The sequence below is a fragment of the Styela clava genome, chromosome 11 (genome assembly GCF_964204865.1).
Source record: "Styela clava chromosome 11, kaStyClav1.hap1.2, whole genome shotgun sequence".
NCBI classification, from domain to species: Eukaryota; Metazoa; Chordata; class Ascidiacea; order Stolidobranchia; family Styelidae; genus Styela; species Styela clava.
The window spans coordinates 11,581,128-11,595,986 of NC_135260.1; the positions used below are offsets into that span (position 1 = coordinate 11,581,128).

Below are 14,859 nucleotides of genomic sequence, written 5' to 3' on the forward strand. Positions count from 1 at the left end.
TGGCAGAAAATACTTTATTCAAGGCAATAAGACAAAAATCGTTTCATACTTGATAAAATGTACCAAATCGAACGTCGTGAGAAAAATGGACATATCAGTAGTAAATACAAAGAAAATGAAAAAGAAATGATAAAAATCGGCACACGGCCACAAAAAAATACAGAAAATACTACAAAGAGGCACCGCAAACAAGAAAATTTTTACAGAAATTTCATTATAAAAACATCATAAAAAACAAACAAACAACGATAAGTAAAAAGTACGATGACAAAGAAAAACTGAAAGATATAAAAAAGTTTACTCACTTAAAACATTTGCATTATTGAGGTTAGAAAGAACGTTAGAACCAGGTAAAGAGAAGTTGAAGGATGTATAAAAATTCATCTTATTTCAAGCATATGAGATATTGTTTGAATGAAATTCGTAGGTACACAAGTTTATGACGAATTATACAATGTGCTGCTCGTTGAGCAATTCCAAATATCTGAGTCCGCATACGAATTTATCACAAAATTAAGTATACAGAAAGGGTCTTACTAATTAAGAAACCACACTTTTCACAGTAACTTCAAAGTAACAAACAAAGTCCAAGAGTTCAGTTCGCTTGTCTATAACAATAATTATAATATGAGGAAGCTATTTTATTTCCTACTGCAATCTGAGGCTTTTTGAAATCAGAAACCAACAGAATAACATTAGAATTGGTCAGCTGCGGAATATTCATAATTTATTGCTACTATTAAAACTGATTCAAAAAATTGGATTGTTGCTAAATTTGGAAGCAGACCTGTTTTCGATATCTAAAATTAACCTTATAAAATTCACTCCTTTGGATCATTCATTCCACTTGTTTTGAATTAGTATCATACACAGCTGGAGATAGGACCCTCAAATAAATCAGACCGTCTAAATCAGGGCTCCTTGTAACTGAAGGGCCCGACCCCCCAGTTGATTGAGAAGGGCTTAATGGAGGTGGCAATAAAAAAAAATTCCGGCACTAACTTGAGGTACAACAAAATATCAATCAAATTTAACAAATTTGAAACCAGTACTGAGATGTGCCATCACCAAAATAGAGACAAAATTCTATCTTTTGTGCAAGAATACGCAAGCACATCAGTTTCATCAAAGGGTTATTGTTATTGTCAATTTCTTTATTTTTTTTTTCATTTTTTTATTATTAAATTTTACTTCATTTTTTGGGGGTTCCTGCGGCTTGCAAAAAATTTGAACGTGACAAGTGGGTCAAGATGTAAAAAGTTTGTAAAACACTGGTCTTATCCAATACGCGAGTCTAAAATTACATTGCCGTAATCATGAATCTGATGCCGTAGATATCGAACCAGTGCAAGAGTGTAATTCATTTAACTTCACAACAAACGGTATCAAGTCACATCAATATGAATTTCCACCTGCCATTTCCATTGTATACAAGGCCGAACATTACCACCAATAAATATAAAGCTTGGCGCAGTAATTCTAGCTGACAAATATTCATATTTGGGGGGAAGGGGAAACAATTATTTTCGTCAAAAGGAATGCAACATTTTAGAAGAAATCATATTGTTTTAGGTCTGTATTGTCTTAGTGGCCAAGAAATAAAAACTTAAATTCTAGTCAATGAAAAAATATAACTATCTGACGTAATACGTGATGAAATACCAATTACAGAGGCAAATATCAAACCAGGACCAGTATATTAAAGAAGCAATTGAAAAATTTGCTTTCAATTAAATGAAAAGTTAAGAAAAAGTTTTCGCTAACCCTGCTACATATTAAAAATACACCTTGAATATTCTGTTCGATAAAAAGCAAAAAATTTAATTTGCTCGAAAACAAGTAATTTGAGAATAAAAACTCCAGCCTACCAAAATGATTAGAATACAAAATTCTGACCAATTCCATATATGACTGGAATCAGGAATATTGAGAAATCACACCAAAAACATCTCCAATTTGTAGTCAGCCAATAGAACAAAGTTCCGGGGCTTTGACCCAAAAGAGGCAAAGCTTAAAGAGATGTTTTTTGTGATAATTTCAAAGAATACTTCTCGAAATTTCGACATTTGGCCCTTTTGTCTCTCACAATCTATTTCAAATAACATTCATGTCAAAAACATAAGTAAATTTGTGCACTTAAAACGTAGATAGTGAAAAAGTCGCACAATTTTATAACATTCCTAAAATTCGAGTTTTCCCCTCTCAGCTTATTGAGTAATGAAGAAATAACTCAGTAACAATTGGATGAATATGGATTTCAGCAACATCTTGTTAAACACACAGCATTGTTGCTCATTTACAAAAAACAAATGATAAAAACAAAAACCACATAAATTGCTACAGAAAGAAGATCTTATCAAATGAAGTAAAACATAAATAGGCACTTAAACTTTTTCTGATTTTTAAATAGTTACGAGTCAATAAAAAAATCCCATAAATCAATTGCTGAAGTGATTTTGATATTTCAATTACAAAAACCAACAAACTAAAAGACCAGATATGAGGTAATGGATATTGGCTGAATCTGGTAAGATGGATTAACTGCTACAGAGGGACTGGCCGTGAAGTTTAGATGCTATGCAACTTCTCCAATTCACATCAAGTTTTGTCCTCAAGAAATACAACAAATACATTCTAGGATAGTTTTCCTCTATGGACTCATGGAAAGATATCCATAGATACATTATATTCTGTTTCATATCAATTTATATGCATACGGGTCCGTGATAAAAAAACTTCAATAACATATACTAGTTATAGCAGATCGATAAAATGTAAAACATTTCAATATCCATTTTTAGATACTACACTGATTATTCATATTTTGAGGATTTGCCACTTTTGAAATTAAACGTGCCCGGATAAAAAAAAAAAATTTTTTATGCCTAAATGAAACGAGATTCCCATTTTTGATGGATAATATAACTGTTTTCAAAATGGCAAATTTAGTGTAGTTTTGGTTATTGCTTTGCCCAAAATGCTCATACATGAAACCTTCCCTGCTTGTTATTCTGATGGACACGGTGCAGTCATTGCTTTTCCCTGTTTTCAACTCTGTATTCCATCATTGCATTGATGCATTATACTTTTACATTCCTGATATTTTTCCGATATAAGAAATTACACAGAGCCGAAACTGTCGCTATATCCGTTACTAACGAGCCTATGACTACCATTATGTAACTGTGGATCATAACTATATCCGCCGACTCTTTGCTCGTATTCTCCGGGTGGAGTGCCCCGATCTTTCGGTTGAAGTTTTAATGGATAAAAATCATTACTTTGTGTTGGAAAACCTGAGCTATTTGATCTGTCTGAAATATATGTAAATCCATTGGTTGGATGATAGTCTGTGATAATGGGCGGATTATCTTCGAGAGGTCCGTGTCGAAGAATGGAAAGAGTTTTTCGAATTCGTAACATGGTTAATCTTGAATCCGGACGCTTCACCCAACTCTCGGACACTACTTCAGCAAAACGAGACAAAACCTGGAAGAAAATGATATATATTATTCATGGAAAATGTTGTGAATAATAATATTGTTCGATTCTTTCAGTTAAGCATTGCCTTCCCGATTCATTACACTCTAACAGAGCTTTGAATCTGAGGTATTTAACCGGTGACTGGACGTTTTAACCACTAGACAATTGCACAAAATAACACATCTGGATCCGCCAGGACAAAAGAATGAAGGGGAAACGGGTTGGTTGTATCACCTAACCCAAACTAATAACAAATATTGAGATATGGTGAAAATTATTATGCTTTGAATCAAGGGTTTGCAACCTGTGGCGCTTGGGCCAAATGCGGCCCACAAATAAATTGTTTGGACCATCTATCTGGTATAGCTTATGCACATCTAACAACGCATGTCACAAAAATTGTGCCTGCGACTAAGCTAAGGGCCCGCGGTTACACCAAGCTATTTGTATCAGGCCCTTCTGTATTAAAGGTTTCATTCCCTGCTTTAAATTAAAGACTTGCTGTGATAAAGCCAGATGTAAGAAACAGCATGTTTTAAATATTCATCTTCCAACTAAGGATTAACAGTCGATTTCGAAAAATTGTTCCATATATATCTAACTTTCATACATAACTGAGAAAAAAATTGAACAGTCCAAATTGTTCAGAATCATCAAATTTAAAATTTTCAAACTTACAATGATAAGTAAAAAAGTTAATATAATATAACTCACTGGATGTTCCATATAAACTGATGATATTTCAGGTCTAATATTATCAACATCGACTACTTTTCTCATTTCTTCAAAGTCAGGATCGTTGCCCACATCATCGTAATAAGGCAATCTGTATTCACCCATCAAACCTAAAACAAATTTACAAGATATATTATATACACTATATATATACCAATTTGTTTTCTGGTGTTTCATAAGAGCTTCTATGAGCTAATTAAATTTGAATTCGAATTTTTAGAATCATCATCAAGGGTCAGCCCCCTTTCACAAATACATTGAATTACCTTTAAAGAATATCTAAAAAATGACTATAAGCTGTAGAGCATAGATCCTATAGAAAAATTGGATTTGATGATAGGTATATTAATTTAGACAAATCGTAATAGCGAGTTTTGAAAAGTCAGATTATAGTAAAACTGTATTTCAGACAGGGGTATGAAGTCGAGGGAAATTACTGTCGACTTGGGACCCCATACTCGTAGCTGAGAAAAACAAATCTAATATGTAAAATTTATTTGGTTGTCTTTTAACAATGCCTGATCATTTAAATGCTCCAGAGTTTGTGAAAAATTTTGACTCCAATCATCACCATTAGCAATTCTGATTCCCAAATATGAAAAATTCAAAATTTCTATATCGACTTTGGAGAGTTTAAAAATACGACTCTAGCTCCTACTTCGAAATTAATAAAAACATCTCAAACTTTAGCGGACTCTACAACTCTCCTAGAACATAAGATTTGCTGACCAACAACCCAATAAACTATCAATAATAGTCTGTAATAGAACATCAATGTTTTCACACATACCTTCCACAGTTGTGCAATTTAGAATCTCCCATAAAACGAGAGCAAAACTGTAGACATCAGAAGCCTTGAAAGCATCGAAAGAATCTTCATTTATCATTGAACTCAAAACTTCAGGAGACATGTATCTCTTTGTACCTTGTTTACGAGATTTCTTATAATGACCCTTGTCAAGTTTTCCATTGCCATCTTCTTTGGAACTAAAGTATATGATGAAGATAGAAATAGGTGATTAGAGCTGAGTTTCTCAAACTAGGTTCTCGGGGGCCTGAGGGGCCAAGGAAGGGCTCCTTGGGTGCCATGAGTAAACGCCTTCACTAGGTGCCATTAGCAGAGACTACTTTAATTTAGGGTAAATTGATTATGATTTTTTCAATTTATTGACTGTAATACATTTATTCTTTAGCTTCTGTTTGCTGGATTTTTTTTGAACGTGGCACATAAATTTAACTGTTAGAAATGTGTTAAAAGCAAAACTAGGCATTTTTATAGAAAAAGCAGTTGGCCACAAGTGTTGAGAGTCTTTGGATAGGGCAAGGGATGCCAAAAGCTTGAGAACCACGTCCTAATATTGGCTTTTTCTATAGCACAGGATTTGATATATACCAAAACCGAGATATAACATTCCACAATCACATAACAAACCATTATCTCACTTTCGAAGCTAGTTCTGGTGATATAAAGAATGATTTCGCTAGTTCAATTTGTTCTGATACATGGTCGTAACTGAGAGATATAATCTTAATCTTAACCGGGTTGTAATAACATGGATACACAATGGTCCCAAGTCCCAACTATTATAGCTTATTACATAGCAATATACAGAGCCTTGTTCAGGAGCTGGTGATTGATCACGCAGGATTGTCTTTTATAGGATTTGAACCTGTAAACCAACCACATAATTCAATGAATTTGAAAAAAATTGTGCCTTAGAAAATGCAAAATAACAGTTTAATTAGTAATATTTATAATTAAGAAACCTTGAATAAATAACTGCAAATCCCATATCAGCAATGCAGCAATCCCCACTATTTTTCACCAGAATATTCCTGGACTTGATATCTCGATGTGCAATCCCAGGTTTACATTGATTTTCAGAATTGCCCTGAGTTACTGTACCAATCACTTCAGTATGGAGATGAGTTAGACCTGGAATGCAAAGTTAGTTAACTCTGATAAGTCACCATTAACCACTCAATAAAAATTCAAATTTATATATAGACACAATATTTGAATAACTGGAAATATGGCCATCATAGCATCAGCGAAATTTAAGCTAAATGGGAAAAGGATTGTATTGAATATCATGAATATTAAAAAAAATATATTTTGTGGTGAAATTTCGAGCTCTGTACAAGTTAATAAATTAATGTAATAAATAACGTTTTAGCAACTTCTTCTATTTTAAATTTTAAAAATTCGAAAAGACTTATTTGAGAGGTTCGTTTCATGTTTTATAATAACTAATTGAAGATACATTCTGCTGGCAACAACGTGTTATACCTCACTTTGAAGGCGCAGAATCACTTTCTAATATAAGACCATGAATCCATCTTTCATTTCATATCAATTTATAAAAGAACCACCTTTCAAAAATAAATTAAACTGTCTGGTAGACTTGACCGCGAGAGAGAAATACTATTGCAAATTAATTTTGCAAAGAAGGTGATGACGGAATATTATTAAGAATAATATGAAAAGGTTTCACTTCACACAAGACAGAGCAGAGAGAGAAAGTTATTTGACGAGGTACAAATACAAGTTTATACTCCCGAATGCATTCTCAATATATTATTCCTATTCCAAGTATTTGTGTATTCGTCAAAGTCATGTATCAATATAGATGTATATTGAAGTTGTAAAAGATGAAAAAATGAACAGCGATTTTAATGGCAATGAAATAAAAATATTTTATATTCTAACCAAGCATGTCCGAAATGAACCTGATATTCAAACATATGAATATATAATTTTAGTAAGAATTTCGAAAATTTTTATTTGAAAAATTAGTCCATTTTAAATTCTCATGATAGGACGAATGATGGACCCAACCCAACTTCCGATAGTGTGAAATAGAAAACCAATCACAACACTGTTGATCTAACTTTCCTATATTTCCAAATACAAACTCATTGAATATAAATTGACTTAAATTTAGAATATATCCGATAATCTGTGATGGACACATTATTTTAATAATTCGATTTTGGTCATCCAAGCATATATTTAAACATGCGACTACCGAGCATAACTGATGTAAAAAAATAGAATTCATGATTATGAAAATAAATTATACCAGCCATGCTTTCAAGTCAAAAGTACGAGTAAATACAACATAAATTTTCAATGTTTGTACATGTCTATTAAACAATTATTGACATTATTGAACTAGGAAGATAATTTTGCTTTCATGTGTTTGAGATAACGAATGGAATGATTGTGGTAACATTGTTAAACTATTACGAAGTAAATTGGAACAAGATTGTCATAATAAGGATAATAAAATCTTGGAAAGGATAAAGGAAACTTCCCAATGTGTAGCTTCATTAGAAAACGACAGAGAAATCAGGTGCAAATAAAAACCTTTCAATTTGTCATAAGACTTTTGGAAAAATTATAAGCAATCATGGGAAAAAGCTAAAATACAACTGAATAAATATCCTGTCAGTGAAAATAAATATGTACTGTTGAATCTTAGTGTGTGTGAACACAGAACAGAAATGAATTAAATATTACATAAATTTCAACTTTGTAAAATATGATATAAATAATCTTTGGTTTTCTAATATTTTCATTCAAAATGAAGAATTTTAAGCATATAATATTCATTTGTGTTGATTACCTATGTTATAATTTGAATATATAATTTTGTATAATGATGGTGAGCCTATTATAAATCGTCGCAGAGTGTTTTTTTGCTGAACCAATCCCATGTACCGACATATTATGTGCCAAAAGGATAAACTCTTGGCGAAACATTCTTCCAACTTCCAACTTCAAGTTGAGGGCTCACGCTAAAGGCGAACTTACACAAATAAATTCCGTATATTTGAATCATCCAATTATTTCTCAGAAATTTTCAAAAAAGTAAATTCAGCAATCCCTGCATTAAATCATGCAGGTCGTCCCTTAAGTCCCATTACAATTTTAATTTAGGTATTAGGTCAGTCTCAATAAATCTAAACCAGGTTCGTTTCATTTTAATCAGTGTGTATTTGAGTTTTTTACTTCATTCAATACACCTGTAGGGTTTAACGACTGTAGTATATATAGGAGATCCACAAATTTCTTTTGTAATTAAAAAAAATCTTATGAAATAAGCCTATGAACTTTATGAACACTCTGTATAATTTCACACTTCGAATATGGAACCCCTTTTATTCCATATTCGTTATAATTTGCCTTATTATTATTCAAATTATTATTATGCCTGCGCTGAACCACATTAATCACCACTAAACCACCTAATTACTGAAGTCTCTGCCAACACAACATCATAGTTTAAACCAACTGAAGCATTTTCAAGTTTGGCGTTCACGGATAATTTACCTTAACATTGATAAATCAATTATCCAAAGGTTAAACTGTTTTCTGGTTTATCATATACGTATATAAATAGCCTATATTTATACCATTTATCTCACTAACTTAACAACAGTGAAATGTTTAAGGTTTGAACAGAATAGAACACATCAAAGTGGAAAAAATCAATTTATTGAACTAAATTTTCATATTTTTAAACTAATAAATCAGATAACTCTAGCAAGGAATAAATCAAACTTACTATGTTCAAAATTAGAAACATACGAAACGATCGAAATCAACAATAAAATTGAAACCTTTAAGGAAAAAGCTGCAGGTATATACAACAGAAATTGAAAATTGCAAAAACATAATCCAGTTTTGCAGTATTATTTCTAATATATTTGTATTTATCACTCTTCAAAATTTTTGTAAACATCTTTAATAAATGCAGACTTGGGGACTAAAACGTTGTAGGCTGTTTTAGGATTGAATGTGTGAATAAAGAAATACTAAAACAAGATTAATCTGAGAATAGACTCTGTTTAAAATCCTAACTATATGAACAAATAAATTCTTTTTATAAATTTTTGAAAATAAAATTCAATTTACAATTTACAAAATGTAATAAAAGATTTTTGAAATTATCAGTCTTCAAGTTCACGAAAACCAAAATACATTATGATTTTTTTATATTTGGCTTTCATAAATAAATAAACATAATTAGAACTAAGCTCTTTGAATACTGTAAAAATTTCAAAAAAATTCAACTGATTTTTTTTGATAGCGTATGGTTTCCAAAAGATGAATGACCGACGATCACTTTGTAAATAATTGTTTTGGGAAAAACAAGATGATTACTCTGTTAAACATTCCTCGAACATTACAAAGAACCTTATTACGCACTAAAATCATGTAAAATCATTATCGAATACCCATTTTGAACTTTAACAAGTTCACAAACATAACAATTACAAGAATTATTTTTAGCTTTGTAGTATAAATAAGGTTCCATATTTTTCTCTGTCATCCATTCCAATTTGAGAAGTTCAAAGCATTCTATAGTTCAGTGAATGCATGATTTATGGTCGAATGGGTAAAGCTAGATCTTAACTATGAGGTTAAAATCTATGTTCAACTCACCTGCCTACCATCTCACACCCAGGGTGTAATAAATTTGGTAGGTAATGCCAAACTGGAAAAATTCTGATCCTTCTCAAGTATTTCAATATCTAGCAGGGCCATGTGCAGAGCCTTGCTAAGAGCAAAAGGTGTATAACACACCGCATACAAAATGAATAAATCACAATTATTTGCACAGTGGGATCATATTTTTATATGACGCATATTAACCCCTTTTGATCCAAACCTATTTGACTACATGTGAGAAGCGACTATTATTTGGATGGAGTGATATCTTTTCAATTTTTTCGGCATTGTCTACCCAATTTATTACACCCTGGATGGGGCGGGAGCATGGAATTTGAACCCCAAGATATGTAATCTGCAATGACATCACAGTTAACAGCAAATCTAATACTCTAACTGCTAGGCAATCATGCCACTTCATTACACATTAAAAAATAAATTTCTTGAAATGAAAATGATTTCATTCCTTCAAAAAACTTCACTCCAAATAGTCTAAAATAGTCAAAATATTTTAATTAACTGGAACTCAGAAATGGTTGCTTTAACATTGGTGTGTCCTAATACCTACCTAATAAACCTTGGCAACTATTCAAGAATGCATAGCTACTTTTGAAAAATTAATTTTTTTTGTAAAAATACCAAAATATAGATTTTCCGTCTTGACAAGGATTATGCAATTTAGATGACATAACAAGCCACTAAAATAATTTTGCGTAGACTAGACTAGCAGATTTGAGGTAGCCTATATATTAGCCACAAATACCATTTTATTAATTTCTAAAATCACAAAAAATGGGTTTCCATGCAATATAGATTTTTTATCATGTAGTAATTGTGAATGCTGGGGTTGAGAGTTGAAAAAACTCTTTTATTATTTTTCATCAAAAGCAGATGATGTATCGACATAACTCCGGTGTCTATATAACAGATTTCTGAGTCAGTCATCACCACAAACTAAAATGTTCACAAAGCAACGTGAAAAAAAGTTCATGAGACATAAAAAGTTGAAGATAGAAATTACACAATGCTTTGTAATAGTCTATTCTAGCAACGAACGGACGGTACTTTTCTATCTTGGATTAGTTTTAGTGTTCTGTCAACATTGTTCGTTTGACGCAGAAGATAAAAACATGGTTCTATGGTTGTGCACAACGACAATGTAAACAATATCTTATATCTGTCAACTTATTCCTATCAAGTATGAAATAAAGATGGGCATTACTTGATAATATCACAAAGTAATGTCCCATGCATGATCCAATATAAATTATAAAATAAAAAAATTTGATCTGGGTTAGAAAGTTTTATCGCCTTTGTGACAGTTAATATTCCACCATCCAACCCTGCTTTTAAAATCGTGTACCGGCACGTACAATACATATTATTGTAAATATAAACGAACTGACAATCTCATCTTTCGTTATAACGTTAGTATACCCGTAACAAAACCACACTAATATAATATTTAAACAACCGTTGTGTCAAGAAAAACAAATAAAAAATATTGTGGAAAAATTTGTGCCATGACCCCATGAAAAACTTTGTAAAATCCAGACCCATGACAATGCGCTTGGGTACACATACCATGTTTATCTATTTTGGATTGACATAGACACAATATTTTGACAACTCCGACTGACATTGACAAATGATATGCTACAAGTTTAAACACACAGGACGAGCTAAAAATAGAGTTACCATACTCTATAATTGGTCTGTGTTGCCTGCAACTCTACTTATAAACTAACCCTGTTAAACAGAATAACTAAACTCCTTTGTAAATTTCATAATTACAATTTAAAATACAAATGAGAAATTAGAATAAACATTTACATATTAGGAATACCGAATACGCAGGAATGCTGTTTTACATGAATTCAGAAAATCTGAATCTTAAATCTTGTAAATAAAATTTAACATAGCAAACTATGCCTTGATGTTTGATGTATAATAAATTTGGAATGTTTGAATAGGCCATTAATTGAATCTCCGCAGATACCATTATGAGAACCCCATATACAAATTTGATTACTAAATAATGGCAGAATTTCTTCTGCATCGAAATTTCCCAACTCTTTTTATGGAAAGGTTATAAATTCTCTAATACATATGCAGGAATGTTCAAGAGGAATCTAATATTTGAATACATTCGAAATTCATTATATTGATATTGTAATTTTTTTAATTTAGGAACAATTTAGAACATTTTTATTTAAAAATTAGGTATTTTGAGCCATCAGATAAGGCGATCAAAACATACCATAGCTCAAATGGTGAGAAACAACACAGAGTAAACAATGAACTTTATATTAGCATTATTTCAGATATGATCAACATGGAGATGCAGGAATGTTCAAGAGGAATCGAATATTTGAATACATTCGAAATTCATTATATTGATATTGTAATTTTTTTAATTTAGGAACAATTTAGAACATTTTTATTTAAAAATTAGGTATTTTGAGCCATCAGATAAGGCGATCAAAACATACCATAGCTCAAATGGTGAGAAACAGCACAGGAGTAAACACTGAACTTTATATTAGCATTATTTAAGATATGATCAACATGGAGATATACTGATTTACATTCCTAATTTTCCACATGAACGTGCCCCCAATCTAGAATTTATTCGGCGTATTTAAAACAGTGAAATATTTGGTTTTGGGCCATCCTTATACAAGTGTTGATGTATGATAAAACAGAAATAATCAACTTTTGCACTTACAGATTTATATATAAATACGATAAGCAATTTAACCTACCACTCGCAGCTGTATGGGCCAATTGCAGAGCACTTTGTAAACTAAGCGATCGTCCCTGTAGGTAGTCATATAATGAACCATTTGCATGATAATCAGTAATAATGTAGAGTTCGGTCCATGCTCCGTTTCCATTGATATCAGATGCAACAAAACCTATATAAAATGAGGGAAGGAAACTCAATTAAATTGACACGAATTTAGTGATGCATTCATGAAAATTGAAATCAAGGATCAAGATGATTTTGCACAAAACCAATTCAATCTGAACTTTACAGAACTTGGATGGATTGATCAATAAAAATAACAAACTTTTTAGACTTTAGATTCCAAGCAAATATATTCAAATTCATTCATTTTCTGGTAACAATGTATGATTTCACTGGAATTTCCTAAATAAGCTGAATAAGAAAGACATAGTAATATTTGTATCTTATAGTTACATAGTTCAATTTTTTGTTTTCATATCCATATTCAAAACGATGCTACTATAAAAATAGTATGACACGAGATTTAGACCAACTATTTTAATGTATATCACTTCTAAATTTGTATTGTCTATAAAATTATAAATATGTCCTAATTTGTAGAAAAAATCGCCAACTATTACTAAACACATTTCTCAGAAGTATATAATTTAAAAATTCATTTTTGCTAAATTCTTTGAAATGGCCAGAATCAGTATTTTTATGAAGATTTGAGAAATGCAACAGTCACATATCAATGAAGAAGATCAATCACTCGGTGTGGTGTTTCAAAATTTACAAAATTGAAATTTGGTTTTTCTTGAGATTTAATCCTACAGTGTAATACTAATAACGGTTAAGATAAGAATCACAAAAAAATAAACATTACATGACAAAGAAACCACGCATAATATAAAAATCATGTTATGGATCGTCAATTTAATTTGGCAGCATTTAGAGAATAGGGCAGTTGAAAAACTGAAGTTTGAATATTTTAAATATAATGTATGACCCAAAGATGAATCGTATATAAAGATAGCTAAAATCAGATAAAATTATTCTTTCGAATACAGTTTGTAAGAATGTTCAATCACTGAATAGCATATTAAACATTATTCCTGAATGAGTCACTCCAAAAACTTTGAAAACAAAACATCTAGAGAGTCACAGAAGAAGACTAGTTTTTATAAGTGCAAAGCAGTGATTCCAACTTTTGCCGTTACATTTTTCTATTCCTCTATTTTAGGACTTTTCACTTCTGCCTCACTGTGCATTAAAAAATTACTTTATCTGTTCAATTTTTTATTTAATGGATCCTTGTCATGAGAATTAACCTAATGTAGAAAGCATGTAATAGTTGTGATATATAGCTCAAGACACTTACACAGGACATTCTCATGTCTCAACAAAACAGTTTGATAGATTTCAGTCTCTCTTGCCCAACTTTTTTCTTCCGTTGAATTAAAACTCTTGACAGCAACATATTCATCTCTCCATTTTCCAAGCATCACCTATGGAAATAACAGTTAAATTACTATTTAGTGATAGTACATTCATGCATGCCTGGGATAGGTAGACCCACACATGGTATGGGATATTTCAGAATGCAATTTTTTCAATATGCAGAAGCAGAATGCAACCGAAGAATAGTAAGACTTAAGACTTAACAACAATGTCATCACAGGTCAAATTTTTGGTTCCACAAATCACATGCCCATCCCCTTCACCTGGGTTGTGAATAACCCTAGCAAATGCCGAACCGGAAAGATATCATGCTTTCCAAACTGAAGTAGATCCTCACCTAAAACAGCCCTATTCGAAGCAAAAGGCGTATAAATACGATGCCAAAAAAAATATATTATACATTATTTCGTTTCATAATAATGAAATTTAAAAAAAAATGATTTTAAATATTTATTATAACTTATCAATAGTATTCTAGCTAGTAGTGATTATTCTTCCATACAGATCAATTCAAAGCTAGAATCGAATTTTATTCATGTAATTCATTTTGAATTACACTCACAGGACATCTCTAGAACCTAAGTTTATTTATATCATATTTTGACCAATGAGTATAGTAACGAAAATCTTATAGAGAACCATGAAACACTGAACAGTGAACATGCGCAAGTTCGAGAAAATTCAAACTCAACACTTACAGTGCCATATCTTCCTCTTCCTAATTCTCGCAATATTTCAATCTGCCTTGCAATTGTACGTTGAACCAGCAACGGAATTCCTGATCCAGATGAACATGGTGTTGAATATTCCTCGACAAGATCTTTTAAATTCTTGGTATTCATTCCATATTTGTCACTTTCTGCATCAATTTCTCGTTTCAATTTCTTTTCTCTTTGTTTAAATCTGAAAATGATTGGAAAAAGATAATGAAACCACTAAAAAATCAGAAAATCACTTTCATATGTGGAGATGTGAAAAAAAAGGTAGGTTT

At 31.4% G+C, this 14,859-nt stretch overlaps 1 protein-coding gene across 1 annotated transcript in view; it reads right to left on the bottom strand.

The window, feature by feature from the left end:
• Positions 1–14,859, bottom strand: part of LOC120347291 (bone morphogenetic protein receptor type-1B-like) — a 21,273-nt gene continuing 6,414 nt past the window's right edge. The window contains exons 5-11 of the mRNA XM_039417203.2: positions 14,567–14,771; positions 13,789–13,915; positions 12,442–12,594; positions 5,986–6,154; positions 5,009–5,205; positions 4,198–4,328; positions 1–3,489 (exon numbers count right to left, since the gene is read on the bottom strand). Coding sequence (XP_039273137.1) covers positions 3,121–3,489; positions 4,198–4,328; positions 5,009–5,205; positions 5,986–6,154; positions 12,442–12,594; positions 13,789–13,915; positions 14,567–14,771 — 1,351 coding nt within the window. The 3' untranslated portion in view covers positions 1–3,120. The remainder of the gene's footprint in view (positions 3,490–4,197; positions 4,329–5,008; positions 5,206–5,985; positions 6,155–12,441; positions 12,595–13,788; positions 13,916–14,566; positions 14,772–14,859) is intronic.